At 49.1% G+C, this 27,991-nt stretch overlaps 7 protein-coding genes across 7 annotated transcripts; 4 read left to right on the plus strand and 3 right to left on the minus strand.

Moving 5' to 3' along the window:
- Positions 1–33: 33 nt before the first annotated feature.
- Positions 34–1,496, minus strand: FPRO_01220 (uncharacterized protein; the record flags this gene model as incomplete). Its single annotated transcript, XM_031233894.1, has 2 exons — positions 34–818; positions 869–1,496. The coding sequence occupies 2 exons, from the start codon at positions 1,494–1,496 to the stop codon at positions 34–36; spliced, it is 1,413 nt and encodes a 470-aa protein (XP_031075253.1).
- A 1,351-nt stretch (positions 1,497–2,847) lies between these two features.
- On the minus strand, positions 2,848–3,939 carry FPRO_01219 (putative 2,4-dienoyl-CoA reductase SPS19; the record flags this gene model as incomplete). Its single annotated transcript, XM_031233905.1, has 4 exons — positions 2,848–3,457; positions 3,511–3,575; positions 3,628–3,821; positions 3,885–3,939. The coding sequence occupies 4 exons, from the start codon at positions 3,937–3,939 to the stop codon at positions 2,848–2,850; spliced, it is 924 nt and encodes a 307-aa protein (XP_031075254.1).
- An 8,402-nt stretch (positions 3,940–12,341) lies between these two features.
- FPRO_01218 (uncharacterized protein) lies at positions 12,342–16,416 on the plus strand (the record flags this gene model as incomplete). The annotated part of the gene is made up of 2 exons (XM_031233916.1): positions 12,342–15,822; positions 15,875–16,416. 2 exons carry the CDS (start codon positions 12,342–12,344, stop codon positions 16,414–16,416), a joined length of 4,023 nt encoding a protein of 1,340 aa, XP_031075255.1.
- A 644-nt stretch (positions 16,417–17,060) lies between these two features.
- Positions 17,061–17,708, plus strand: FPRO_01217 (uncharacterized protein; the record flags this gene model as incomplete). Its single annotated transcript, XM_031233928.1, has 3 exons — positions 17,061–17,413; positions 17,511–17,592; positions 17,646–17,708. 3 exons carry the CDS (start codon positions 17,061–17,063, stop codon positions 17,706–17,708), a joined length of 498 nt encoding a protein of 165 aa, XP_031075256.1.
- Positions 17,709–21,464: 3,756 nt separating this feature from the next.
- On the plus strand, positions 21,465–22,511 carry FPRO_01216 (uncharacterized protein; the record flags this gene model as incomplete). The annotated part of the gene is made up of 1 exon (XM_031233939.1): positions 21,465–22,511. The coding sequence occupies one exon, from the start codon at positions 21,465–21,467 to the stop codon at positions 22,509–22,511; it is 1,047 nt and encodes a 348-aa protein (XP_031075257.1).
- A 1,117-nt stretch (positions 22,512–23,628) lies between these two features.
- FPRO_01215 (uncharacterized protein) lies at positions 23,629–25,054 on the plus strand (the record flags this gene model as incomplete). The annotated part of the gene is made up of 2 exons (XM_031233950.1): positions 23,629–23,712; positions 23,762–25,054. 2 exons carry the CDS (start codon positions 23,629–23,631, stop codon positions 25,052–25,054), a joined length of 1,377 nt encoding a protein of 458 aa, XP_031075258.1.
- An 867-nt stretch (positions 25,055–25,921) lies between these two features.
- On the minus strand, positions 25,922–27,414 carry FPRO_01214 (uncharacterized protein; the record flags this gene model as incomplete). The annotated part of the gene is made up of 2 exons (XM_031233961.1): positions 25,922–26,421; positions 26,475–27,414. 2 exons carry the CDS (start codon positions 27,412–27,414, stop codon positions 25,922–25,924), a joined length of 1,440 nt encoding a protein of 479 aa, XP_031075259.1.
- Between the last annotated feature and the right edge of the window lie 577 nt (positions 27,415–27,991).

Here is a 27,991-nt window from a genome sequence, read left to right on the forward strand (position 1 = left end):
ACATTTACTTTCCCACTACCCATCATTTCATATTCACGCCTTGACCGCTCCGGCCTGAGATGCGCCAGCAGCTGCAAGCGTCGACTTCTTGACAAGACGCAGGCCGCCAAGCAGAATAAAGGCAGCCTGGACACCCAAAATGACAATGAGGGTAACAAGGGCGCCAATGACGCCAGCAACCGGCTTCGAAACACCGTTGCCAGAGCCGCCAGAGCTTGATTGGGGCGAAGTAGAGGCATCATCCGAGCTACTAGCACAGTTGCCGTCGTTGTTTCCGCAGAGCTTGCACCAGTGCTTGGTGTCCTCGATGGCAAAGTCAGACATGCCAGTCTTGAAGTCCTTCCAGGAGATGGTGGTCTCATCCTTGCCGAAGAGAGGGAACATCTTCGGGGTGTGTTGAGCAGCAGTGCCGTTGGCAAAGTAGAAGCGGACACTGACGTCGTCGGCAGTAGGGTTGGTGGCGTTGGTTACGAGCTCAAAAGCCATAGATGAGGCATAGTCGACGACTCCCTTGAAGTCAGAGCTGACCTTGTCGAGGCCAGCAAGACCAAAGAAAGACATGAAGGCGGCGTAGGCACCGAACTGAATGTTGACCTTGGGTCCCTTCTTACCCTCTGCAAGGGGCTCAAGAGCCTCAATGATCTGGCCAGCGAGCACAGAGCCAGCAATGGCACGGACAGGCTCGCTGCTGTTGTAAGCGAGGTTCCACTCATGGATAGAAGCGAGATTGTAGAGCTTTTCCAGGGTGGGCTCATCGAGCAGATCATCAGAAGAGATGCTAGAATTGTGAATGCGAGCAACATTGATGAGATCAAAGACTATGCGAGTTAACGGGGGGTCTATGTGCTTGAGATTTATCACTGCTTACTGGTATAGGCATTCTGGAAGTTGGCCTCATCCTTGCCGTATGTCCCATTGATGACAGGCAGAAGGCCCTGATAAAAGCTTTCAGAGTCCTTGTATACTCCAGCGTACTCGGAGGAGGAGAAGTAATCATTCGAGCTGGCCTCCGCGTTGGTGCAACCACTGTTGCCCTGAAGCCAGGCACTGTTCTCAGAGTTCTTGTCGCTGGCTGCAGTCTCTACTGAAGCAATGGGAATGTACTGATATCCGCTCAAAGGAGCCTCAACCTTGGATCCATTGGCAAGAGTCTCAAACTGCTTAGTGGGAGGGTAAAGTCCCTGCAAGAATACAAGAGCAGAGTTCTGAAGCACAGCATCGACGGGGGAAGTAACATCTAGCTGAGACAAGACGGCTGACTCGGGGCTGAGGCCGGTGATCTTTCGTGAAGCATCCTTGCTCACATAAGTATCGCGATACCAAGAACCGGAAGAGTGAACCTCGTCGGCTCCGAGAGCTGTGAAGTTTACGGGCTTCCAGGCCTTGGCAGTGCGATCACCGTGACGGTGGAAGACGTAAAGGCCAAGGACATCTTCGGTAGCAGCCAAGGAGGGAAGGGAAGATAGAAAGAGGAGAGAGAGGGGCTTGGCGTGCATCTTGGTTGTGTGGGACGTTGAATGAAGCTATACACACTTACTCGCAGCCACTGTTGACGACAAAGGGGAAAGGAAGAAAAGAGAAACTGCCAGGAGAGAATGAGGAGAGGGTAAAATATATATTCCTCATCATTACCTATTACAGCAAGATAACGTACGTTACTCATAAGAGTCAAAAGATATGGTATTGTAGGTAATTCCCCGCCCTGTTCGGCTCTGAGCGTGCCGTGTAGCTGCAAGGTTATGCATAGTTCCCACACAATGGATCTCTCCGGGTCAAGGTTGATTCTCTAGTTGAGCTAATTGAATCCTCTTGGGCCCTCTTATTTCTGGATAGTCATACCTAGATAGGAAACTCTCTTCACACCACAATCATGATGATTTTGCAGGCCGAGCTTATTTTTCTCCAATGTTTTGGGCTGAGAGTGTCGAGTTCATAGACAACGAGAGAATGAGATGTCTACATCCGAGGAATTGATGATTACCAGTCGATATAGGTCATGTTACTCAGCCTTGTCTGTCAATTGCACGATTAGCCCGCACCATGCAGCAACGAAAAGCTCATGAGAGCTCAAAAGCAACCCCTCCTTCACTAACCTTGCCCTAGCGGACACTAATGCAAGCCCACACCAACTTATCAGCCTGTCTCTGTAATCTGATAAACAGCCACAATTGGGGTTTTTCTTACAGGCACTTTTGCCCAAGAGTGGGAGAGACTCGCAACGGCCGTCGGAGGCAATTTTATTGGCTGTCGGCCGGGTCGCGGCTCTAACGGGGTCGATTATGCCGTACTATCCCCGGCTCTTCGTTCAGGGATCGAATCCGTGAAATGGCATGTGGTATTTTGCGTGGGTTTCGGGCTCTTTTTCGGAATGGAGAATATGGGGTTCAAGGGGCATTTCCTTGTCAAGTAACTGTGCTGTATAGAATAAGCATATAATGTGCCATGCAGGTGGATCAAAAGGCGTAAGCCCAGCAATTCTGGTCTTGAGAAGCAAACAGTCTGTCGTACTTGGAGTGCAGTTATTCTTGTCAGATATTTAGCAAAACATCATCATGGAGAGGCTAAGGTCGACTCCATCAGACCATCCACTTCCGGAGATGTCAACGCCAAGGCGGATCCCCAGTTGGATGTTATCTATCATCCCCGAACAAGTATCTCCGTCACTTCCGATCCCCGGGTCTCAGGTCCAGCTGATAAGATAACCTGATGCAAGCAAACACTTGATCTGATATTGCAAAGCTGTAACTTAGGTTATATAATATATGATATCGCCTCATGATACTCCATATCTGCCTCGTCAAATGGTAATTTTGGAGCTTGAACCATGTCGTACAACAGCCAGTATCCTTACAACTTGGCCTTTCCGTTCTTTCTTGGATCTCGCAGGTTCTTTGAGAACTCTCCGTTGAGGATATAATCCGGGTACTCCATGCCAGCCTCCGTTCCCACGCCGATGGCTCCCTGGCGTCTCCATGCAGCACCATCAACAGCTAGGACTTGTCCACTGACATAGCTTCCGGCGTCGCTGAACAAAAAGACTGTCGCATCTGCGATATCTCGTACAGTTCCAGCGCGGCCCAGCGGGATACCCTTGGCGTATCTCTTCTTCTCGCTTTCCGCATCGCTCCCCAATCTGGCCAGACCCTCAGTGCCATCAATACCTCCTGGGGCAATCACGTTGCTTGTCACCCCTCTTGGTCCATACTCCAGGGCGACGGACGCCATGAGTGAGTCAATAGATGCTTTAGCCGCAGAGACGTGTGCCTGGAGAGGCATGCCGGTGTAATGGAAAGTGGCAGAGACGTAGATGATACGAGGGGTTGAGCTCTCCAGGAGATGGGGCATTGTCGCCTTGATTGTGTTGAATGTTCCCAAGACATCGATGTCCATTACCGTCTTGAATGCATTGGAGCTGAGGCCTTCAATGGGAGCGACAAAGTTGCCAGCTGCACCAGCGCTATGACATGCATTAGTATGTTGCATCCAGGCATAGTCAAATTGAAGCCTTACATGACATAGTCGATCCCTCCAAGCTCTTTCGCACATCGCTCAGCAGCAGCCTGAAGACTGTCGATCTACACAGTCAATATCATCATAACCGTCGTCAATAAACGACAGGCGTCATACCTTTCGAACATCACACCCACCAATTCCTATCACCTTGGCTCCCTCTCTGACACTCGCGATGTCTTTGGCCGCTAGCTCTGTCTTCTCGACACTTCGACCAACGATGCATGCATTTGCACCCAGGCGAACTAATGCTCGCGTCTGCATGCTGCAGATGCTTCCTGCGCCGCCAGTCACAAAGACAACGCGACCATCTAAACGGTTTCATATGTTAGCAAATCTCTGCCAAGAATAGATTAGATGGTCTTGAGACTGACTGAAGATCCCATCCCGCCAGACGGGGCTGAGATACTCAGGCTCGGGAACGGGCATTGTGATTCGATTAATATCAGCACGCGGCTTAAGGATCCTTCAGGTGACGCAAATACTAGCTCACTAGCAGTTGCTAATAGAATTATGTCGAAGGAGGTCAATTGTATGTTTAAGATAATCTGGAGAATTGATTAAATGAATGACCCCTCGGCTGAAATCAAGAAGGTTCAGGAGCCGTTATGCCTCGGCTTGGAGTGGGGCCCTTATCAAAAACAACCACATGGAATCTGGGGTTGTTCTCCACTAATCCTCCGACCGCTCTCGGCCGAGTTGAAAGGCCTGGGCCGTTTACCACATGGCATGGAAAATATGGTCATCATATCAACGGATTCACTGCCTCTGCATAAAATTAAGCAGGTCGCTCGGTGTCATCATCCATTATTCATATCTACCAAAGGCATTGCAGTACCTCGGCTCGGTACTTGCGATAATGAAGGGACGCCATACTAGACAGCATGAAACTCAGCATGTGAAGCCGGGATGGAAGCCTTTTGTTCCACAGAGAAACAGGCCCAATCCAGCATTCCAGTGTCATGGTTATATCAATGTCAGGCAGGATACACATGTAACTCGCGTTGTCTGCGCAAAGGACATGGTGTTAGGAGCTGTGCAAGAGGCGTCATAGACTCTTCTGTGCCATTGTGCACATAAGTGACTTGAAACTAGTAAGACGGCTTCCACTGCACTACTATGCACTTGGCTCCTCGTAATTTAAGCTTCATGCCTAGTTCCCGCAGACTGCAGTGCTGCCCACAAAACGAACAAAGCCAGGTTTGTGCATAGCCCCCACATCCATGCTCCATAATCGCCTTTAGTGTTCCAAGAATCAGGAGAATTTGTAACGAGATTGCCCTGACCGTGTTAAAAGCTCAAAGGCCTCAAGAGCGGAAGTTATTAGTGTGGTTTGTGGCTATCCGAAGGACGTCCCCAATCCACCGTCGACCCATAACGCCTCGCAAACCAATGTCAAAGTGGAATAGTCAGGGGCCAACTGAAACATCCACAGATAGCGAACATCGAAGGCATATACGCGTAAGCAGTTTTCACTCGGAACTGCGTAAAGCTACCGACTTGTTCTTCTATAAACTCCTGGATCTAGTTAAGCATCGGAATGTCCTAACAGCCATGGCTTCGTCTCAGGTCTAAGCGCGGGGAGTGAGATGACACTCGGTCAACCAAGCAGGGATGAACGTGGCAGATCTCGCTTACCTACTCTCAGCTGCATCATACGGGCCCTGTTGTCTCTCTTCTCCTCAATCTCAGGTCATTGGCCATAATATTCCGCCTCACCAGCCTGTCAAACGGTTACCGGTACATCCCGCGCGGCATGCGCCTCGAGGGCTCGCACAGGCGCGCTTATTCCCCCCTCATTCCCCGCAGCATCAACTTTATACCCGGCCAAACTCCATATTAACTCTGATCTTTGCCCTTTTACTTGCATATTATCTCTTACCTCAGCCGTATGTTGACCAAGATCAGTGGGGTTAAGGGACTCGATTGCCGTAAGCGAGCTGTCAGAGCCTAAAGAAGATGGTGGGATGGCAACCTACCCAGTACGTCTCACTAGCATAGCATAGCGCATTCCGTCACCCGTCGTGACAGTTCCGATGTCAATGGCAATGTAACCACGCAGTAGAAACACCGACGATATCCCTGCTTATTTGGTGATAACCGGAGTGCTGCATCTTCCGAATCTGCGAGGTAAGCCATGCTTGGTAAGGCATATCAGCCACAATATATGCTAACGGCAGCCTACAGAACCAGCTGACAGTAGCTCTATGGTAGCCATGAACAGAGTCCTTCATCTTTCGAGCGCTAAATACGAGCCGATATAAGCCTAAGAGTGGTAAAATATGTAGCAATATGCATTTCATGTCAATCATAGTACCGTTCAACGGCGTGGGTTCCGCTCGCTCAATGATCAATACCTAAAAAGCTAAGGCCGCGTCTGCCACACATATAATTTCGCATTCAGTGACCATAGATTTCTTTTTAATTATTTCCATAACGCCAATCTAGTGCATAATTCCCGTGTACCAATACAAACGCGTCGCTAGGGGTTCAGCTCGAGGTTCAACTTTCAAATCTGGCTGGATAATGTTTTTGGTTCGCTTGCCTCTGTCGCTTTTCATAAATGCTGCCGATAAAATCGCATGTTGCTTCCCTTTCCTAGTTGATAGCGTAGCTGCTACTTTTTCTTCTCGTTTAAGCCCCTATGGGAGGCTCAGAATCCTGCGCTTGTACTCTCGAGTTCGTAGCCCTGCTTCGATTGAATGGAAAGAAACATCAGCTTGGTGCCTTGAATTCCATACAGGCTTCAAACCAGGCTGCCAATTTTGCAATTCCATATCGACGAAGAATATGAAATTCGTTGGCCATGGTGAGTACGACAAGGTTGTTTCTGCAGTGTTCTTTCTGATCATGTCGAGTCTAACATCAACCGCAGTTTTTGGTTTCACCCACAACACAATGGGCAGCTTTCCGGGAGAACGATATAGCGTTCGTGAGGACCCTTGGGGCAGGCATGTTTGCGACTTCCATCTATAGAAGTTTTGCAGAAATGTGTCCCAGGATCTGTGCAAGAAGTGTAGATGTAGTAGTTTTTGGTGAAATCGCACATGTTGGCAAGGTGTTGGAAACAGAATGGTCTGAGTAAAAGAGATTAACTCGAATTTTGAGAACGTACTTTATAATCGTACTCACTCGATATTCTATTTGATGAAACAATTGTGAGTTGATCTTTTCTGCCAAGGGACGAACCGTGTCGATTCAGAGAAAACTAGCTGAAGGGTGCTTGCACGAAGTTCAGTGCTACCACCACTAGCAGTTATAAAAGTCGGCGGCGTGATAATTTACGATGTTCGATCGTGTTAACAGATCGGATGCACAGATAAGGTAGGCGAAGTGGCGGCGTCTATAATAGGCCTTGGATTTTGTGCGTGGAGGTGATGGCTGTAGTGGTGGGCTCCTAAGGTTTAAACAAGGCGAAACGTCGATCCACTGGATCTAAAAGAATGTTGAGTAGAGGCACGAAGTAGGCCAGAAGGGGATGGTATCTCAAACGTAATATGAGGGCGATCTTATGGTGGTTATAGATGGAACCGGGACAAACATCAAGGATCCCCTGGACACAGCGCCGATGAGGCCATGACCATGGCAATCCCCGTTTCTGTCTCGGAAGCGTTTGCTTCAGCAGGACGAGGATCCGAAAGCAAACAAGCTAGAGACATTTTACCTAGTCCAGGGTCTGGTCTGTCGTGTCGAGTTCAAGCCAGGTCCGGGTCTGTGACGGCGAGTGGAGTGAGTTTGTAAGTTAGTTAGCTAGTGGGGTAGCTAAGCCCGCGTGTCCAACGGTCCCAAACCTCGAACGACGGGATGCATTAGTGAGCCCCCAGCAGGTAAAGTAGTGTTCACAGACCAGTTTACAATGTAATGTACATGGGCCGGTACGAGGAGCCGACGTACCCCGATCGGGGAGAAAAAGTAGGGCAGGGCAGTTCAAGATATCCTTGGTCAATAAAGGTGGCCATCCAAGTGAAGCGGTGTCAGTGCTGCTTGAGCCAGGCCTGCCTTGGGAGGGGGCAAATTTTCTGAGGATGGTTGCAAGTTTGAAGTTTAGACAGAAGGCGATTCGGCACACGCCTGGGCACGCACCACTGGAACCTTGTGTTAGTTGAATCCTTGTAAATTGTAACTGCGATTGGGCAATCCGTAAGTAATGCCACTAAACGAGCGTTGTTCTACCTCTTGATTTCGCTACCGATCCTGAAGGGGGCAGATCTGCTTGGTACCTGAAGCATTCCACGATTAATATTCAGCCTCACTGCTGCAGGATAAGACATAGGTTAGAGCCTTAGACGGTGATCTGTGATCGGCCCGCCATAGGTACACTAAATACCCAGGTGTGCCCGGAGTAATTCACGAGTGCCTTCCCTTTGATGGGTGGCGTCTCATGGGCATCAACAGTGAGCGTTTATCTGGTTAATAAACTTTGTCAAGTGGATGGGAGAAAATCCCTTCCCGCATCCTGAAGGGTTGCGATGTCACCTTCTCCCTAATTCCCATTCAGCGGCGTCAACGCCACGGGGCAACCCTGATGAGTTGGTTCGGCGCGTTCGTGATGTAGACAGCCACGTATCAGTGTAAGTCGGATGTCAGTGAAACGTTGAGGTCGCAACGATAATTGACTCAGCTCATGTTCATGTTCAGGAATGATACGGAACTTTCGTTCCAAGGTGTAACCGATCGTATCATCCATTGGATCGTGCATCAGATGGAAGCTCGTCTCTGGGCACTAATACGGTAGCAGGATTTTGTGGTATGCTAATGGCAAATTGCAGGGCTTGAATGGTGACAGTTGAGGGATGAGAATGAGTGAGAAGGGTGGGGCATAGGTTGCGTTCCTTCTTCCCGGAGCGTTTCGTTATCAGCACGTTTCAAATTTTCGTCTCATTCATTGTGCGATCGGTTACCTAGTGCCTTAGTAGTAGGTAGAGCTGATTCATCTGTACCTAACAAGGTAAGATAGTGCCTTTCATAAGGTAACTGCCCGTCTTTGAACAACTTAGATCTGTGCACGGTTGACGGTACGCGGGAAGAGCCACAGCCACCTGGGGCAGGGCTAGTTGCAGTAGCCTCCCTAAACTTCCTACACTTACAGGGCTTCATCTCACTTTACCAACATCTGTATTATTTATGCAACCTTTGGGCATAGAAAGGCAGCATGGTCCATCCATGTCTTCTTGCTCTCAGAATCTTCTAAGGAAAGAGATAAGAAGCATGGCAATGATGTAATAGAAGCAGGTTGGCGGCCACTCTTGTGCCCCCATCTCCACTGCGCAATTTTACTGTTGCAATGGAAACAAACTAGGCATTCAGCTATGGTGTCCATCTAAATACTTTTTCTTTTTTTCTTTACTTTTTAGCAGATCTTTGCATTGCAGCCAGGGCGAGTCTCCTGCATCACGGCATCCATGTATCGAAGCCCAACTGTCGCCGCCTCGCTCACCCTGTAAACCACAATTTCCCGCCTCGTGCTCATGTTTGACATCGGTTGGCGTTGGTATCAAGTTACGATCCGAGCACGCCGATCAACAATCTGATCATCTCACAGGCCATCAGCAGCCTTCTGGTGAGATATGACATTATCATTGGCCCTCATGATCCAACGCAGCCGGTGCAAAGCCCAACACAGCATAGCCAGACATCAACAGTATCATGAGGCGAGCCTTCCAAGTCCTTGGCAACCCAAGTCATCCATCAGCTCGAATCCGGGGTGAGAAGTTTCTCTCCACCAAGCTGTGACAGCTAGCCAGGCCAACCGTCGGGTACCTACAGGAGCCCTCTCATTTCGTGCAGCCCTGGTCAGCCCTAGTAAGGATCTTTAGGTCTCCGGGCCCCACGCGACGCCAAGGCTCGGCTTCTGAGCTGAGTCTTGAACAGAGATGATGGCCAGGAGAATTTCTGTTCCTTGTGGCCGTTGCAACCACCGACCTGACTACGAGACCATGCAGCTTAAAACTTAATTTTCACTGTCAAACATGACATGTCGTCCCGACTTTCAAGAGCCACCAGCAAGGTTACTCTACTCGGCCTGGTCGGCCACGATGGGACGAAAAGTTTCTTTGATGATATACCGAGATGTTCCTAATCTGGTTACATGCGCAGGCAGAGCAGGAAAGCTTTCACACCCTCAGTGCCACCGCGCGTGGGATGGTTCGCACATGCTTGTGAGTATGATATTGTGTGTATGATATGTGGATCTCATTCTTGGACATATTATCAAGTGCATCAGCCCATACCACAAGAGGTGGCGAAAGCGACGCTTGACCGTTGAGCAGACTCGGATGGCCTTGACATATGACATGGCTTCTTGACTCTTTCAAAGGGAAGACCGAGACCACAAGGACTTTGTAAGGACCAACTATTATACCTACCTTGGCCACAACGGGCTCCATGCATGTGCGCTAATGCTGCGCAAATACCCGCGCTGACCTGACCAGGATGTTGGTGTTTGACCCCAGCTAATTTGATGACATCTTGATAATATGATTGACAACCACCAAGCAATTTCCAGAGCCAACGCATGGTAAGTTTAGCCTTGGGAAAGAATGTCCTTTCATGGAAATCGATTTGCGTAGGTTGCAGCGATATGTCGATCCGGGTTAGGGTAGTAGTATCCAAATACTACTGTGAACGAAACGTCGTTGTGCCGGCATCCGCAAAGGACTATCTCAGGCCATTGCAGAGTCCTATGTTACACAGCGCGCCTACCACCACTAACAGCGGATATGGCAAGTTCCGTGAGAAGAGTGGGTCTGTATCGAACATGGCCATGCCTGAGATCGTGAAATGGAGTTGTCAGTCATGCCAGATGTAAGTTATGACGCTAAGCTTTTGATCTGTCGATTTACATGAGATTAATGACTACGTATCAGCAACAGCTGAATAAGTCTATCGCCAAGAAAAACTCATCGCCTACCTGCCTACCTACTTAGCCACTGATCTAGCGTCATTGGTATCAACGGCGATGACTCCGTGGAAGCCGGTCTTGTTACCGCATGTCAGACCTGGACACAGACCGGCTTTTGCTGACCTCGAATTCCTGCTCATTGGTCAACGCACCTCGACCTTGGAGACGGAGCCGCCGTGGTTCAACCCACACCCATGTGGTCTTGACATTGGTTAGAGTTTGTTGTTGTCGTCTTAATACACGGAACCTCCTCCCTCGGAACAGGGATGGAGTGTTCGGTTTGAGGCTATTGAAGACTCTGACCTGATCAAACATTTCCGGGGCCAATCCTTGTCAATCGAAAGAAGGTGAAAATGATTTTTTATGTCAACATACATACCACAATCAACTTAGCGTACTTCTAGCCTACTGTCTGTTCTCTACCCGTCTCTGCCTTGGCCACATTGGTACATAGATTATTAGATCAGGACCTTGAATGTCAAAGCGTCATCCCGGAGTTTCACCATTTATTAGTGGTGCCGTCTGCATGCCATTTAAAGGATTGCTAACCTCTTCAGTATGCCTAACCGAACCGTCAAAGCTGGCATCGTCCTGTTCACCAGTTGCTTCGGCCGACTGATGTTGAATTCCGGTGTATGTACAGCTCGGCTCGTAGCCGACGTGGTGAATCAAGTTGTGCAACGATTATGTTCAGAACTTTACTCAAGGAACATGTGGAGTAATTGGTATACGTGTCGGATATTATAAGTACTAAGCTTTCCTGTCCTTTCCTTTCTCTTTTATGACAGTGAGATTCTTTGCATAAATCGTAATCTGTGCAATCATTTCCCACGGCTTAGCACTCTCTATGCCACTCCTTGACAGTCAGGGCAGCGCCATGACGCTCAGACTGGTGTAGAGGGTATATATTACATAAATTCGTTCCGACCATCGCATGATTAAAATATCATCATGCTAAACCCTATACGAATATTGTTGCGAAGGCGGTAAATTGGTCATCGTCTGTTCGCGTTGGCTGGTGCTGGGGCAGGTTTGGTCGGGTCTAGGGTAGTCATTTTGTGTTGATGCATCTTCAGGGTCGACAGCAATCATTCTTAACTAAAATCTCAGCATCGGATTTCATATGTAAATGTGTTTTGTGGTGTATTGCAATAGTCAAACTTTCCTGCAATATACTCCACATTGTTACTCACACAGCACCGTGGTGTTGGCAAGGCATATCTGATATCTTGGTATTCTTTCCCTTGAACAGTCACTATTTCCACGTATGTAAGTCAGGACATGTTAAGAACTCGAGACCTTTCGGTACATCAGTATTGCCGAGTTACAATAGAACGATAACAGTAGAACATCATAGTAAAAGAGATATAACACTATATAGAACATTATTTATGATATCAGTGGTAAGAATATATACAGTCACGACAGTAACACGCTATTAAAGACAAACAAGGCTCTACGAGTCCTTGCCCTAGGTATGTAAGCCGGTGTGGTACAAGAGAATTGACAGTGCTGATTTTTTCCCAAGGCTGGTAGATTAGTAGTCATGATTTGCCTTCCCAACGTCTTTATGATAGGTCTGATCTGATAGTTTTGCCACACCTTAGCCACAGTTAATGCGCCATCAGATCCTTGAAGCGCGATGATTGGCTATGAAATTGCACGCGCTTCTTGGTTGCCACTCCTCCATGCGATCCATCTCGATCTGCTTGCATCAAGAGCTCCCCAAGCTCAACCCCCTCTCCATGGCCATCTTCGAACCCTCGTAAACTCTTCGACCACAACTCGAGCGCCGACAAAAAACCGTTTAAACTGGCATTTTCCACATCACAACTATATTTTCGTATCACTCACGACAAGTCGACGTGACGCTGAGGGGCGCTCATACTTCCAACTCCACCTGGGTGCCAGCCCAGACACACCCTTTAGGATGACCGAGTCATCGCCCCGAGCGGTTCGTTTTTCAGGTACTGAAGAAGATGACCGCATCGACAAGAACAGGAGTCATCGGCACGAAACTCCAATCGAAACCAACGGCGATCCTCATGCGACAGAACGTCAGGACGAGCTGGGTAATTTATCCCGATACGAGACATCGGGCCACACAGGGTCATTGACTTCTCTGCTTCCTGGGACGGTCATTAATGGTGCCCCAAAGTCACAGAGAGTTGCTTCTGGTGACGACGGCGCGGCCTATACACCCAATGGCTCCTGGCCGCAGCGACCACTGGGTCCGGCGAGGACACCCTCGAACACCTACAATCCTGCCACCTCCAGGAAACCAGTTCATCCGCCAGTTACACCATCTTTCACAGAATCAATCCGATCATCGTCTAAGACGCGCCCACGGCAGAGTGAGAGCAGGTTCCGAGCACAGGAGCGAGCATACGTACAGAAACTTCGGCAGGACAATAGTGGAGGGTACTTTTCGTCTTACTCGAATTTGAATGGAAACGATTCGGACTCAGAAGGCGAAACTCCCTCGTCAGAGGGTCCATATGACGATCGCTTCGACCAGGAGACCATTATGTTTTACGGCAACGACAACCTTCAGCCCACGGACGAGGATTTGAAAGACCCAGAGAATCGCGAAAGGCTTGAGTGGCACGGTATGCTCGAGGCTGTCCTTACTGGAGATGTCGTACGGCAAGAGAAGAAACGACTGATTGGATCGGCGGATCAACAGGCGGGCAAGAGCGCTCACAAGACCGAACTGTGGCTGGGCATCCGATCCAAGGTTTGTGGAAGACATATCCCTGTCCAGAGACGTATGTTGGAGGAATCTCGGTCCACTCTTGACCGTACCCTCGACGAGATCATCAACTTCCAAGTCAAGGGTGAGAGCGAAGCAGGAAAACCACCGTACGAACAAGTCAAAGACATGGTGGCCAAGATTGAGATGTGTGAAAACCTATACCCTTCTTGGGCTTCACTCGCAGCAGAACACAAGGCAGCAGACTCTGCCACATTCAAAGAAGCCCATGATGCTATTATATCGTGGTACAACACCAACGAAATGATAAACACGGAACTGAACATCCTGAGGAAGTGGGTGGGGAACGATGAGCTCGACTTTACACGGACTAAACAGCGATCGCCAGCTGTAAACGGTATAAGCAGCGACGAAACATCCTTCCTCGACCGGCTAATGAAAGAAGACGGACTTCAATCTCTTTACAACGACGACAATGGGAACCTTGAAAAAGGAATGCTTGCACCCATATCCACCGTCATCAGCAAGGCGAAGGACACTCTTATTAGGAATTCCGAGCCGTTCCGCAAACGCCACCTACCACCATATCTCGAAGAGCTTCTTACTCTTATCAGCTTCCCTTCGCGTCTCATTGAAGAGATCACCCGTACACGTCTCGCTTATGCTAGGAGAGTTAAGGAATCTGCCCAGCAAAACCCTCTCATGCAGGATCAAATGATCTCCCAATTTCAGCTTCTGCTCAAATTTGCCATTCGAATCAAAATCGAGTGCACATCAATTGCGCACCCTGAACCAGGCTGGGATCTACCACCTTGCATCGATGAATCTTTCGACCAAGTTGTACTGGAAGCGTTGAAGTATTACTTCAAGATGCTAAACTGGAAGCTGAGTGGAAACAAGAATACTTTCAAGGAAGCAGAACTTTTGTTTCAAGAATGGGATTTCGCCAACGAAATCGGTAGCCATCTGCAGCGAGGCCATATTGAAGTTGCGGAGCAGTTCAGCTCGCTCACATTCAAGGCTCTCAACAGACTCAGCCAGACTTTCGAAAAGGAGTTGCAAGCAAAGCCCAAGGAAACCGCATCGGAGATGAGTAAGCGTTACAAGGCTTGTCTCGACTCCGTACGAGTCCGCCAGCGGATGCTCCAGCGATTCACTCGAATGCTGAACGACAACTATGAGCACGCATCCGACTACAGCATATCCTTCCCACCCGAGACCATGCAAAAGTTCTACGACCAATTGGTGGCTTCGGGTCACTTTCAAGTCGACACTCGTTTGCTTGAGCAAGACAACACATATGTTATCGCATCACCCGAGTTACGGGAGAGGCTGGAAGATATACCCGTTATGATGGCTATTACTTCCAAGGACCAGTTTCCCGACGAGCTCGGTGAGCAATATGTCCTCATTCTCCGACCAGAGGATCCTATCAATTGGTTTGGCGAAGTAATCGAAGTACCCTTACGCGACCTGAACCTTGACCTAAAGCGAGGACACATACGCCTCTGCGCTTCTAGTCCCCAGACCTTACACAACGCGAGGAGGGCGTTCCTTGACGCTGTCGATATGCATGTTGACCTTGTGCAGGAATCGAGGTCCAACATCCACAAAGTCAACTCAAGATTGACAGAAACGAGGCGGGTGGCATATAAGCTTTCTAATACATTCATGGACAGTGTTGAAATCATCAGAAAACAGGCTCGGGGAAAGGACTGCCAAGAACTTATTCAAACATGCTTCGTTTTCGCCACAGAGTTTGGCCAGCGTTCGTTACTCTACATGGATAGCAACAGGCGACAGATGAACAATCTCAAATTGACCAAACTTGCCCTCGATTGGGTGAGCTTCATTTGCGACGACTGCGTTGCATCTGACCGAAAGACCTTTCGATGGGCCGTACTCGCGCTAGAGTTGGCCATGGGCATGACACGAGGCCGTCACATCCTTGCACTAGGCGAGGATGAGTATTCCAAGCTTCGTTCTAAGGTCGCAGGGTGCATGTCTCTTCTTATTTCTCACTTTGATATCATGGGCGCCAGATCGAACCTCGCGGCACAAGCCGAGAAAGAACGAATCGAAGCCTTGGTGGGACAGTTCCGCAGGCTCGACAAGAACCGAATGCTGAACGACGACGAGGCTTCACGATTCATCACTGAACAGCGCATGGAGGAGCTCGAAAGGGTTGATGAGTATCGACGCGAAAAGGTTGCAGAGCGACAGGGAGTCGGAAGAGTACTGGAAGGTACTAATGAAGTCGACCGATCGTTGGCGTACCTTTCATCATCAGCCACCAATGTTACGATGCGCTGGCAGCAAGGCCAATTCGTAGGAGGCGGCACATTTGGCAATGTCTATGCAGCAATGAACCTTGACACGGGCCATCTGATGGCCGTCAAGGAAATTCGACTGCAGGATCCCAAACTTATCCCACAGATCGCCGAGCAAATCAGAGAGGAGATGGGTGTACTGGAAGTGTTGGATCATCCCAATGTGGTATCATACTATGGCATCGAAGTGCATCGAGACCGAGTGTACATTTTTATGGAGTTTTGTTCTGGAGGATCTTTGGCCAGTCTCTTGGAACATGGTCGAATCGAAGATGAGCAGGTCATCATGGTATATGCGCTTCAACTGCTCGAGGGTCTTGTCTATTTGCATGAGAGCGGCATTGCCCACAGAGACATCAAGCCCGAAAGTAAGTGGTGTATCTTGTGTCCCTAAATGTGCTGAAACTAACAACGTTGTAGATATTTTGCTCGATCATAACGGAATCATCAAGTATGTGGACTTTGGCGCCGCCAAAGTTATTGCTCGACAGGGCCGTACGCTTGCTGGCGAGAAGCAAGCAACATTGGCAAACCGATCCATGACAGGAACGCCGATGTATATGTCACCTGAGGTGATCAAGGGTGAGAACCCTGGTAAGCCTGGGGCCGTCGACATCTGGTCTCTAGGCTGTGTTATTCTGGAAATGGCTACTGGAAGAAGGCCATGGGCACAGCTCGACAACGAGTGGGCGATCATGTACAACATTGCGCAAGGGAACCCGCCCCAGCTGCCACCTACAGATCAGCTCAGCCCTCAGGGAATCGACTTCCTGAAGAAATGTTTCACAAGAGACCCTCGTAACCGATCGTCAGCAGTTGAGTTGTTGCAGCACGAATGGATCACGTCGATCCGAAGTCAGGTCGTGGAACCGGCAACGCCAAGCGACACAAGCTCGGCACAGTCGACGCCAACAGTCAGCTCGACCTCAAGTAGGCTTGGAGGATCTGATGGGTTTTACTAGACGCCGGAATCCAGATGAAATGAACAAGAAGACCTACAAGAAACGCAAGTTGGGGACAAAGGATATGGAAATGATTTGGTCGGGTTCGTTCAAGCACCAGTCTACAACCGCTCGCCGAGCAGTATGCATGAGCGATGAGTTTGGAGTTTTGTGCTGCTCTGTGTCATACGTACGTATTTGTAATGAGAATGGATGGCAGCAATGTAGGGAAAAGGTGCATGATGGTCATGACCGTAATATTAGACCACGAAGATGAGAAGATGCTGATAGCATCTGATAATACATATTTGGACACAACTTACATAGGTACATACTAGATAGTCTACATGCCTAGTCTGTATACCCTTGCACGCTAGAAACGATCGTAACCTACCTGCCTATTACTGAAGGAAAGACATGATAAGCAATGTGGTATCATAGGAACCAGCCGAAGGGTCCGTCATTTCGGCGCTCAGCCCCGCATTACGGAGGCGCCCGATGCGGAGACGTCTACGATAAAGGGCCCGCCCGTGTAACGAGTGACGAGTGACACGGAATAGGATATAAGCATCAATCGCCCATTGCCACAAACCCTTTCTTCTCTTTTCTTCTTTCCCTCCCCTTTCCCCCCTCTTTCGCACTCTGCTTTTCACCCACATCATATGATGGAGACCCCAGAGACTATCTCAAAAGGCGACACAGCCAAGACGGCTGAAGTCTGTTCAGCCCACGGCATTACGCCGAAAGAGTTCTCAGAGCTCCGTGAGCGTGCAGTTGCAGCCAAGGCCACAGCGTACTGCCCGTACAGCCAGTTCCGCGTCGGGGCCACGGTTCTCTCAAGCCTGGGTGAGCTCACGAGCGGCGCAAATGTGGAAAACGCGGCGTATCCTGTGGGAACATGTGCAGAGCGCGTGGCCCTTGGTACAGCTGTGACAAGCGGTCATCGTGGGTTCCGGGCCATTGCTGTCGCAACTGATATTGCGCCACCGGCGAGTCCATGTGGAATGTGTAGACAGTTGTGAGTTGTTACTGGGGGTGTCTTTGAGAGAGTAGCTGAAGATGAAGATGACGATGGATTTGACTAACAGGTGAGTTGCGTGTTCTTGGTGATGTAGCATACGCGAGTTTTGCACGCTGGATACACCCATTATCATGTTCGATAAGAATGAGGATTTTGTGATTGCAAAACTGCGACAGGTTAGTTGGGCTCTGTTCCCTTTGTTCTTGAGTTGGGGGTTGACGCTATGTAGCTTTTGCCAATGTCTTTTGGACCTGACCAGCTTCCACCTCCGGGAGCACCAGGAACAAGATAGGGGAATACTAGGGACTCATGAAGTGTCTTGTATATTGTTGTTGGATATGATTGGGTCACGGCGATATTATGTGAGAGCATCTGATCTCTGCGAGCGCTCCAGGAACTTTGGGTACAACATCCTCTCTTAGCCTGCGTCTGTATGTGTATCAATGGTCAATAGACTGAGCTGCATTTACAGGCGTTCCTTAGACCGTGTGCATGTGGCTGATATTGGATGATTCGTTTCAGGGCCATCCGTGGCAGTTGGTAACGAGAGAGGAGATATGAGAGCCCTCACAATACATACACGATGGTGAACCAACAGTACTGCTGCAAGTGAGAACCACCTGTAGGACATGCCATACTGTGTCTGGTCGAGTCGTGAAACAAATGATGTACATGTGATCGTCTCGACGGATGACCTGCTCCTTGTCACTTTCAAGTTGCAACCCTCTGACAAAACATCCCGCATGTAAGCGGTTGCGTTATATACCAACGTTAAATCCCACGGAAGCCGAGTTTTGCGCGGTATTTCTCAGTAAATCAAGAAAATCGGCATAATGCCGAGTAATGCATTAGTACTGAATTAGTAAATAAGATACGACCTGAGGTACTAAGCTACCTATGCATACAGCCAGAGGCCTCTTCTTTGGTTTTATACGACGAGCCACCTTCAGTTTAACAGAACAACGACGAATGAAGGTACGAAAATGCTCTACTGCTTCAGGTCAGCGAGCGCTGATACGAGAAAACCATGACCAACGGCATCGGAGCATTCTGTTGGCGGGAGCTAAATATGGAACTGTCATGCAGTAGCGCAAGGTCCCTGAGATTAGAATCAAAAGATGAGGAATCTGGGGTCGGGAACAGTGAGGGTTTGTTGAGAAGTGGTATTTCATGCGAGTCAAGAGAGCCAACCCATATTATAGATTGGGGGGTCAGCCGATGGTTGCTGGCTCAACCTTGGGCGTGAATAGTATCTCTTTTTGCTGCATTCACAAACCATCACTTCGCATTGGGCAACTCGAGACACGACGTCATGGCGACCAGGGCAGACATTCCTCCAGAGATAGCGCCCAAGCTACGACATTACACCCAATGAGCTGGGCCCATCCTCGTTATAGCCATCCCTCAGCCCTGAGCCATCACTCACTATCCCTGTGCAAGGGTCTCGCCAGGATCAAGGCGCTCACCAGTAGGAGCGCAAGTTCAGGCGTCAAGCGATCGATATGAGTGAGAGCTGGTTGGCTCATGGTCATTGGACTCTTAACTGACTCGGTGGTACCTTTGAGAACAAATTCAGTGGCTATTGGCTATTCGATTCAGGACGAACGACCATCAGTAGCGAGTTGAGCAGCGCTAAGCATAGGGAGATGAATGCAATGTAATGCTCGTTTGCCACGGTGCTATGTAGCTCACTGAAAGAATACAGTGATGCGTGGACAGGAATGGGATTGGTCGACTTTATTCAAGCCTCCCAGGTACAGACAGACCGACTTGCTATTGACGGCGCAACGGACAGCACGCTATCATGCATGCTCCACGCCATGTTCATGCTTGAGCCATGTTTAGGGAGGGAGGGGAGAAACTCTATGATCTTTATCCCAAGTGACAAAAAAAATACTTGGGGGAATCATAAACATAGCGGCCTGCTTGCTGAACTTATTTTGGCATCTTCTATTTGGTCTCGATTTTTGCTTATTACTCCCTGAGACCACTTGAGGGTTTTTACATACAAATTATTCCCTCGACTCCCGTAGATCCCCAGTTGTTTTTATGTACATACAAAAGGCCTCCGGCTTCTCACCCGCAGAGCCCAGCATGGGGCCCGGGCCTTCGGTCTCCCCCGTAAAGGCTCCACGAAGCATGAGGGCCCCCGGCTCCTGAAACCCGGGCGTCGAGGCTTCAGTGAAGGGTTTCCATGACAGGCGGCGTCTCTTTTGGAGGCGCGTATCGTGAGTGGCTGGCGGTTGAAGATGAGCGGTTTGAACGGTCTACCGGATTAGGCAACCCAGTAGTACTGAAAGTGGCAGAGTGCTCATCTTATTCGAGATCTAACTGTAATTATTAATGCTCGTGTCACGTTCTGGAAGGGCGGTGTCAAGCGTTGAGGACCGCTAGTTTGGGCCGATCTATCTGTGTGGATCGCCTCATTGAGATACTCGGCGAGTCGTCGCCTCGTCTCGCGTACACATATACTGTACCAAGACAAACGAGGCAACTCAAGCGACGAGTCCGGGTAGTTTCCACGGTTCCGAATGGTTTATGATGCTTATTAAGAAGGATTGGCTGAGTTGCCATCTGCGTAAGCATGCTGTTGATGTGGAAACGGAATGTGATGTGACTTGAAGGGAGCATCTTAAAGGTCGTGATTGTCGTTGAACAATGCGCATACATAGGACCCCCGCGCGTCGCACTGCATCGCATGACATTAAATAGTCTCGGGCCATTCCATCTCATTTATTAACATGGCTGTTATTATACCTGTCCTGATTCCTTGGTAGGAAACATGGCAGTGTCAGGTATGTCAATGGGAAGCGGTGGCGTTGGCGGATGTTGTTTTGTTTTAGATTCAAAGAGACCCTTGTATGGAGAGACAACGAGAGATGACTGCCGATTTGTCAACGTTGCAGGTACTGTAATGCCATTGAATAGGTAAGCTTTGTCTAAATCTGCAGCTATACGAGAATGCAAATACAACCATCCTATTGTAAATAAAACCGTCATTACTCTCTTTGTTCATTTTCTTTCATCGAAGCTCCCAAACTTTCAACTATTCCTGACCGTCACATACCCTGAACTAATCGCCCAGGCTCAAATCCCCGCTAAGAGCTCCTAGTGAATTCATCGCACGTTCCTCCCCAGGCCTTGGGCCCCAGAAGCCCAGGTGCCCCCTCTCCCCCACTACCTAGCGGAGGTACCTCACCGAGCCATCAACCACTGGTACTGGAGTTGGTACTGGTGGGTGCCCTGACCGTCAGAACCACGCGCCCAGTGTAGTGTGTCACTTGGGTCTCCCTTTACAGCCGCTGGTCTCGCTTCCATCTCTTTACTAAGGTACATGCTCGCTCGACTTGACTCGCCTCTCAAATCACTTCTCATCTTCTCTTTCAAACGCCTCCACGTTTCCTCATCTTTAAGTCCCTTTCTCCTCGTTCTTCCCTCTTCGTTTCCCAAGAGGGTTGCTTTGTTCTTCTTTTCGTGTTGTCACATTTCAGCTGACCTAGCGCGACACCGCCTTCGAGAGCTGAGTAACTGAGTAGCTGAGTTCGAGGTACAGGTCCCTCCGCCCTTCTCCTCTCAACCCCAACTCCAAGCTCCCTGCCTACACCACCACACCTCGAGCTACAACAGCTACAAAGTATAGCCTCTCCACCTACAACAAAAAGCCGTTCATATCACCTCGGATCTATCTCAAATCTTGATCCACCCCCGCCTTTCTGCCGCGCTGAATGCAGTACCGCACTCTTGTCGCCAGCTTGTGATTGCTTCACGCCCTATTGCTGCGCCTCTTGTCCAAAGCAACCCGAACTTGCAGCCGCCAGCAGAGCTTCGTAGAACCGCCGCTGACGATCATTACTACCGGGTCGAATAAATCCCCCAGGAATCCACGCCATTGCTCGTCGGCCAAGACTCGTTCAAGTTTCGGGCACCACATGCCACCGTTTATCTTCTGACGAAACCGGTTGGTCTCAACTTCCATCCGTGCCGTGCCGTGCCGTATCACATTGTATCGTATCGTATCCTGCCTCCACCCTCGATTACCAATTTCGAAATGGAGCCAGTTCCCGAGACAGAGCGTATGGAGGAGTTCCGTCCTACTCTTACTCCAGCACCCGCAGCCGTATCTGCCTCTGCCTCTGCCTCTGCTTCATCATCATTGTCTGCTTCACCCTCACTCTCTCCAGGGTATCCATCGCTGCGACTTCAGAGCCCCAGCGCCTTTTCCAACCTCAGCATCGAATTGCCTCGAAAGCCGCCAAACCTGAGACGAAGCACCGACCCCAGTCCGACATCGCCAGCTTCACCATCTTGGTCTGCCACACCCTTCCTTCCGTATCGACCACGCACCACTTCTCCGCTCTCAGGCGCTCATTCTAGGTCTCGTTCTACAACGAGTCTTGCGCCTCCAATGTCTCGTACTCAATCCATGCCAGGCGTCAATGGATCAGGCCATATTCTTTTTTCGCCCCAGCACCGTCCTGGAAGCCCCTCTGGATCTCCTAGCAGAGTCCGGATTCCACGAAAGCCTGCCGACGAAGCTTTCCCGCCAATTTCCCCAGTTCGAACTTCAGTTCTCGAACCTGAGCAAATGCATGAGCGACGAAGTACCTCTCCCATCATGGGCGTTTCCACAAGCACCCCCGCCCGACTACGACGGCCATCTTCTCCTCTTCGAACATTCACATCTTCGAGCACTGGCTCTCTAGGCACATTTCCATCTACACCATCCTCTTCTATTTCCTCAACATCCTCTTATCGAAGCTACGATGCCCTTTCCGGAAGCTATGGCACAACTTACTCGTCGGTGCCCTCCACGCCAACGTCGACCAGGTCCCGAAGCCCCAGCATCTCCAGCTTGGAAACAATTCCGGACACGCCTGATGCTGAAGAAGCAGCGCTGGAAGCTGAAAGAATTGCCCAGCTCAAGGCCGATGCAGATGCTGCAGAGGGAAATGAATCCTCCGACCTGAAAGGAAAGGATGCCCAGACGCGAGGCCGTACGATGGGTTTCGGCTCTAGAGACAAGCGAAAGCGTTGGAGTGTGTGCGGTGCTGAGCGAAGAGGAGATCTCGATCTTGAGACCATCTGGGAGGACTGACGGGCGCAATGCCGAGGCGGAGCCAGAACCAGAACCAGAACCAGATGAACGATTGAGATGAAACAAGTCAAGAGGGGCCACGGCGTATGACGGACTTGATTCGAGCTAGCCTGGGACAATACTCGATTTTACATGATTGCATCACGGGGCGGCAGGTTATTGATGATTTTTGCGGCATAAGCATATGGTTTTTTGTTGTTGGTTTTTTGTTGTTGGTTTTTTGTTAGCTTTCTACAAAGGGCACGACGGCGATTGCGTGGCCCTCTTGATACCCATTCCTGCACGTATGGACTGTTCGACAGGAAGAACCACGCAGACACACACATACACACACACACTATGATTGACACACAATGATACTACTTCACCCACGGATCACGCCAGTTGAATTGGCTGTGAAGGGCACACTTGTACTTACTTTGCCATGAGACGAATCGCGTGCACTTTTTGTTATCTTGATCCGACTCACCAACACGTTGTCTTACCACGTGGTCGTGCAACTCGTGAAGAGTCAAAAGCACGCGAGATGAATAAATCGCCCTTTATCGAACCGACGACATATGAACAATAGATTATTACTATTATTATCAATCCCACGTTCACCTTGAATATGTCTCATGTCAAGTTGTTGAGCAATAAGGTTGTCGCTGTCGCGCTCTAGGGGCATAATTGGCAAATGGAATATTCATAAATGTCTTTGATTCCCTGGCCTTGTCGACGAATTAATTGCTTCTTCCGCCCTTTGTCCTTATTGTTCCATCAGGATCGAGGCTGTTTGGTTGGTGCGAACTCCCTTGAATCGATAAAGTGCCCCCGCTTCACCACCAAAAACGCCGCCCTTCTGTATTCAGCAAACATCCCTCTTTCAATATAGCACCCTTTCTGACACCAATTTGTTCAATATTCGACATCAATATTTCTACCCTTTGACCTATTCACAACTCCCTCAGAAAAACCCTTGGGAAAATGAGGCCGTACTTAAGGACGATGGGATGCGTCCCGAAGATGAATATCTCACCACCGGACTCAGCATCGCCTTCACTCTCACAAACAGCCTCACATTCTCTTGGCTACTCTCACTCTTGTCTTCAATATACATAGAGTCTCAATCTAAAAGATGCGTCTGCCCGCAATTGTTGGTGCCGTTGGCCTCCTGGGCACGGTAGTCGAGGCTGCTCCCCGAGGTTCTTGGTTTAGTTCTGTATGAGGTTCATCACTTACACTAGTAAACATGATCTAACATTTCACAGTTCCAGCACCGTCGAGTTGCTCGGTCTCCCGATGGAAACGCCTACGACCCTCCGAGATATACTCCTGCGAGCAAAAGCACTCCTATCAACACTTACACGCCCCCCAGGAACACAACTACACCGACTACTCACTCAACAACTCTTGAGCCAAGGATCCAGTGCCCTTCCAACTACGTTTTTGTCTCTACTAAGACTGTCGATGTCACTGTCACCGTTACTGCTTCTCCTGATGGATCTTACTACACCACTTCTGTCTGCCATGACTGCATCAAGACCCTGACCATCAGCAACACCATCTACGTGCCTCCTGGCAAGTATGCTTCAACCATGCCATACGGTGAGAAGAACACTGGATATCCTTATCCTGCCAACTCGACCTATGGGGCGCCCTATCAGACCAAGAATGACTATCCCTCCATGAACTCTACTATTGGATACTCTGCCTCTACGCACACCGGTTACAAAACTCCTGGCCAGAGTGCAGTCTACAGCACTGCCGATGGTTACGTCTCTCCTCCTGTTTACACTAAGCCGGTCTATACCAAGCCTGTGTACTCGGACCCTACTTATGGTAACTCCACTGGCACCCAGTCAGGCTATGTCCCTCCTGTGTACACCAAGCCTGTGTACACCAAGCCCACCCCGTCTGGCAACTCTTCGACTTATGAGACTCCCATTTACACCAAGCCAGTCGATAGCCCCATCTACACGCCTCCGGTTTATACCAAGCCAGCCTACTCCCAGCCTATCTCCCAAAAGAATTCATCCACCGTCGACCCCCCTGTCTACACGAAGCCTGTAGAGACTCCTACATACATGCCTCCTGTTTACACTAAGCCGGTCTACTCTCAGCCCAGTAACTCGTCAACCATTGTGCCACCAGTCATCTCGACAACTAGTGACAAGGCCGTCTATACCCTACCAGTCTACACTAAACCCGTCTACACACCGCCTGTCTATACTGATCCTGCTGCCAGAAGCGAGTCTTCTGAGTCCTCTACCGTTTCCATCCCTACCAACTCGACAATCCCTCCTGTACTCTCGACAACATACCAGGATACCACCGTTCTTTCCACTGCTGAAAGCACGACCACCAGCGCAGAAACGGAGACGCCCGCTGAGACCACCACATCTGCCACAACCAGCTCAGAGGACCCCCTTGTGATCCCAAAAACATCCGAGGACATTGCCAGTACCATAGAAACAACGACCTGCGAGACCGAAACTGAGACTGAGACTCCCACGACGAGCGCTACCGAGACATCCTATCCGACGCCAACTGGAGCCGACTAGGAGCAACCACGACAAGGCGGGCCAGGTGCAGCTGTGAAGATTGGGCTGGGACTCAGCACTTGAGTCAGTAAAGATAATTCTTTGATGATATAGCTCCTTTGTACAGACAGCATTTTTGGATTTGGAGTTGGTGGATTTTGTTTAATACCTAATTGGGGTTTCGAAAGAGTGTGGCATAGATGCATACATGGAATGGTTGGGATACGAGACAGTGGTCAATACTGTTAATCTAGAGGGAGGGAGTATGATGGATGATACTTCTTTGATGTACTTCGATTCTATTTGTTTTAGTTAAAAAGTATAACATGTTCGAGCGCTTCGCAATATTTCGTTCTCAGGTGGCTTTCGCATCTGCATAGTGAAGCTCATGGTGCTTAGGGAGGAAAGAAAATACAGGACCTTGACCCTAAATGATAAAAGACTTAGCTAACTTAGTCTAAGTGGGTATAGAATATCTTTACTAAGTTTAGGATGCCTTCTCCTGAGTTTATTTTAATACCTTGTATCAAGGTCTGATATTTTCTTGGTCTCTGAAGGGCACATAGTAAGGATACTCTGGCATAGATTGCAATAATAATGTCACTTAAGTACGTCAGGAGTTACAAGTTCCGATATCAGTTAATTAGTTCTGTCTGTATACTGATCTGCAAACCGTAGAAGCTCATCATATGCCACATAGAAAATGAACTATTCCCCAGCCTGCCCCAAGAAACAACAGACCCTCAAGAACCTTTGCCACAGAAAGAGAATTGCGACGGAAATATCCTCTCATCGATTACCATGATCGATTTTCTCCATGCCCTGAGTTTCGCGAGGGCCACCTTCTCCGCCATCTTTTGTTGCGGATAGCCCATTCATGATATCCAGTTAGTCGCAGACCACAAGACCCTTGGCCAGCACCATGTTGGAGTTATATCGTTGTCCATCGGCAGTACCGACTTTGCGAAGAATAGGCGAAATGAAGAATAGAACACGGCTTTTGGGGGACAAGGCGTTCTTAGATGCCTCTGAATTCATGGCATCTCCGTTCCATTTCTGGTGGCAGCCATATGGTTTCTGAGACTGATCCCGCCAGTGAACTTGGAAAATTGCCTTGGAGCGCATCATCATCTTGTCCAGGTCAATTGCCGTGCATATAATGTCCCTCAGTTGATCAGTGACCTGCTTTTCACACCTGTCTGTTGAGGATAGGCGAGCCGAATAAAATGGCCTTAGACGCTTAGTTTCTCTGAGAACGAGACGTCTCATGCCGCGATCATCTCTCCCCCAAAGGTTGCCGATCATGTCTGAGCCTTGAGCCAGCCACCGTGCAGCATGAGCGATGGAGGTTTCAGTGTTTAGGATGTTCTCCCTGTCTCCAATGAGAGCTTTGAATCTCAGCAATGCCATTAAATAAGGATAAATAAGTAAGAATACTCACTGATAATGTGATCACGAGTGATTTTGTAAGGTTTCAGCCCAGGTCCCCCCCAAAGTTGCTCCTCAGCGTCGAACACCTCGTCTTGAACAATGACCCATAGATAGCCCATGATAAGAAGCTCTCGGTATTCTTCATCATTGATATATCTGCGATAGTCTTTCAAAACAAATCGTAGCCGCTCCGTAGCGAGTTCGTCAAGTTGCTGGTGAAGCGGATCTTGGGCTAGGAAATGAGCCAGACAGCGAATGTTGTAAGTGAGCTCCTTCCATTTGGCTCGAATGGAATCGTCGGTTATCTTTCCAGAGTTTGCTAGAGAGCCACCGTCCAGAAGCTGGCGTAACTGGTCTCTCTCGTGAAGGGCATCATCAAGTTTGGCGTTTACTTTGCCAAGATCTTGTTTTTGTTTATGGGAGTGTTGAGCCATGTTATTGTGATCGATAGTGAGCTTCTGTACGTAATCTTGCTCTGCCTGAAGTTGAGCCCTGAGGTCTACGATGGTGGAGGCATTCGAGGCCTGAGCAGGCTGAGGAATGAAGCTCTTGACATAATTGACGATCCGTTCCATGCCAGTCTCTTGCTCAGTTCGCGTTACCTGTTCAACTCTCGATATATGCTGGGAAGAGATATTGCGGAATTCTTCCAAGAATGCGGTATAGTTTGCTTCTTGAGCTTTAAGGACCTCTTCCACGTTCCTGTCGGAGAGTGTGAAATAAGACTGTGCGCTGGCCTGATGGGCTCGGTCATTTGTCTCTTCCTCAGTGCAGCCCCAGAATTCGGAGAAATCAGAGATCTCTTGGACACTGCTCGTATCGAAATGAAACTCTTCTTCGTCTTTTGTGAGAGGGGTGTTTTGGTCAACCAAGGTATTGAGAGGACCAGGCAGTTCAGTTTCAGGGCCCGGAGAAGGCTCTGGCTTCTGGTTCGGGCCTTGAGCTTCCATATCTTTTGACTGTAAGTATGGGAAGATTAAGCCCCTAAAGGTTGATTAGTACTCAGCCTAGGGAGAATGTACTTATGTGGTAGAGTACGTGGGATAGCAGAGTTGATTGCGGGCGACTTACCAACTGATATATCGTTCAGATACCTTTGACGAAACAATCCACCGCGATGCTTCGTGAAAGTTTGAAGGGTCTAAAAGAATAGCTAGCGATGTGTAAGATGAAAAGATCAGGTCGTGTGAGACTCTGAGGGTGAAAAAGAGACACCGCTGCTTCTGTTGTGGAGAGCAGGCAAATGTAACAGGAGATGGAGTAAGATGAAGAGAAATAGAAAAAAAAGAAAAGAAAGAGAGAGGTTAGGGCGAGTTTACCAACATTTTTCTAAAAGGTCACAGCAATCGCAAGAATGGTTGGCTGCCAGCTTGGAAGCCTGCCACTGGCAATGCAGTGACAGTGAATCACTGGCATAAACTCTGCTGCATGAAGGGAATAGCTCTATTCTTTCTTTTTAGCTTATTGCTCTATTCTCTTTTATCTTTTTATTCTATCTTAGGGCGGAGCAGTGGTTTGACTCTTTCA

This window comes from Fusarium proliferatum (genome assembly GCF_900067095.1).
Source record: "Fusarium proliferatum ET1 genome assembly, contig: FPRO_scaffold001, whole genome shotgun sequence".
Classification (NCBI taxonomy): domain Eukaryota; kingdom Fungi; phylum Ascomycota; class Sordariomycetes; order Hypocreales; family Nectriaceae; genus Fusarium; species Fusarium proliferatum.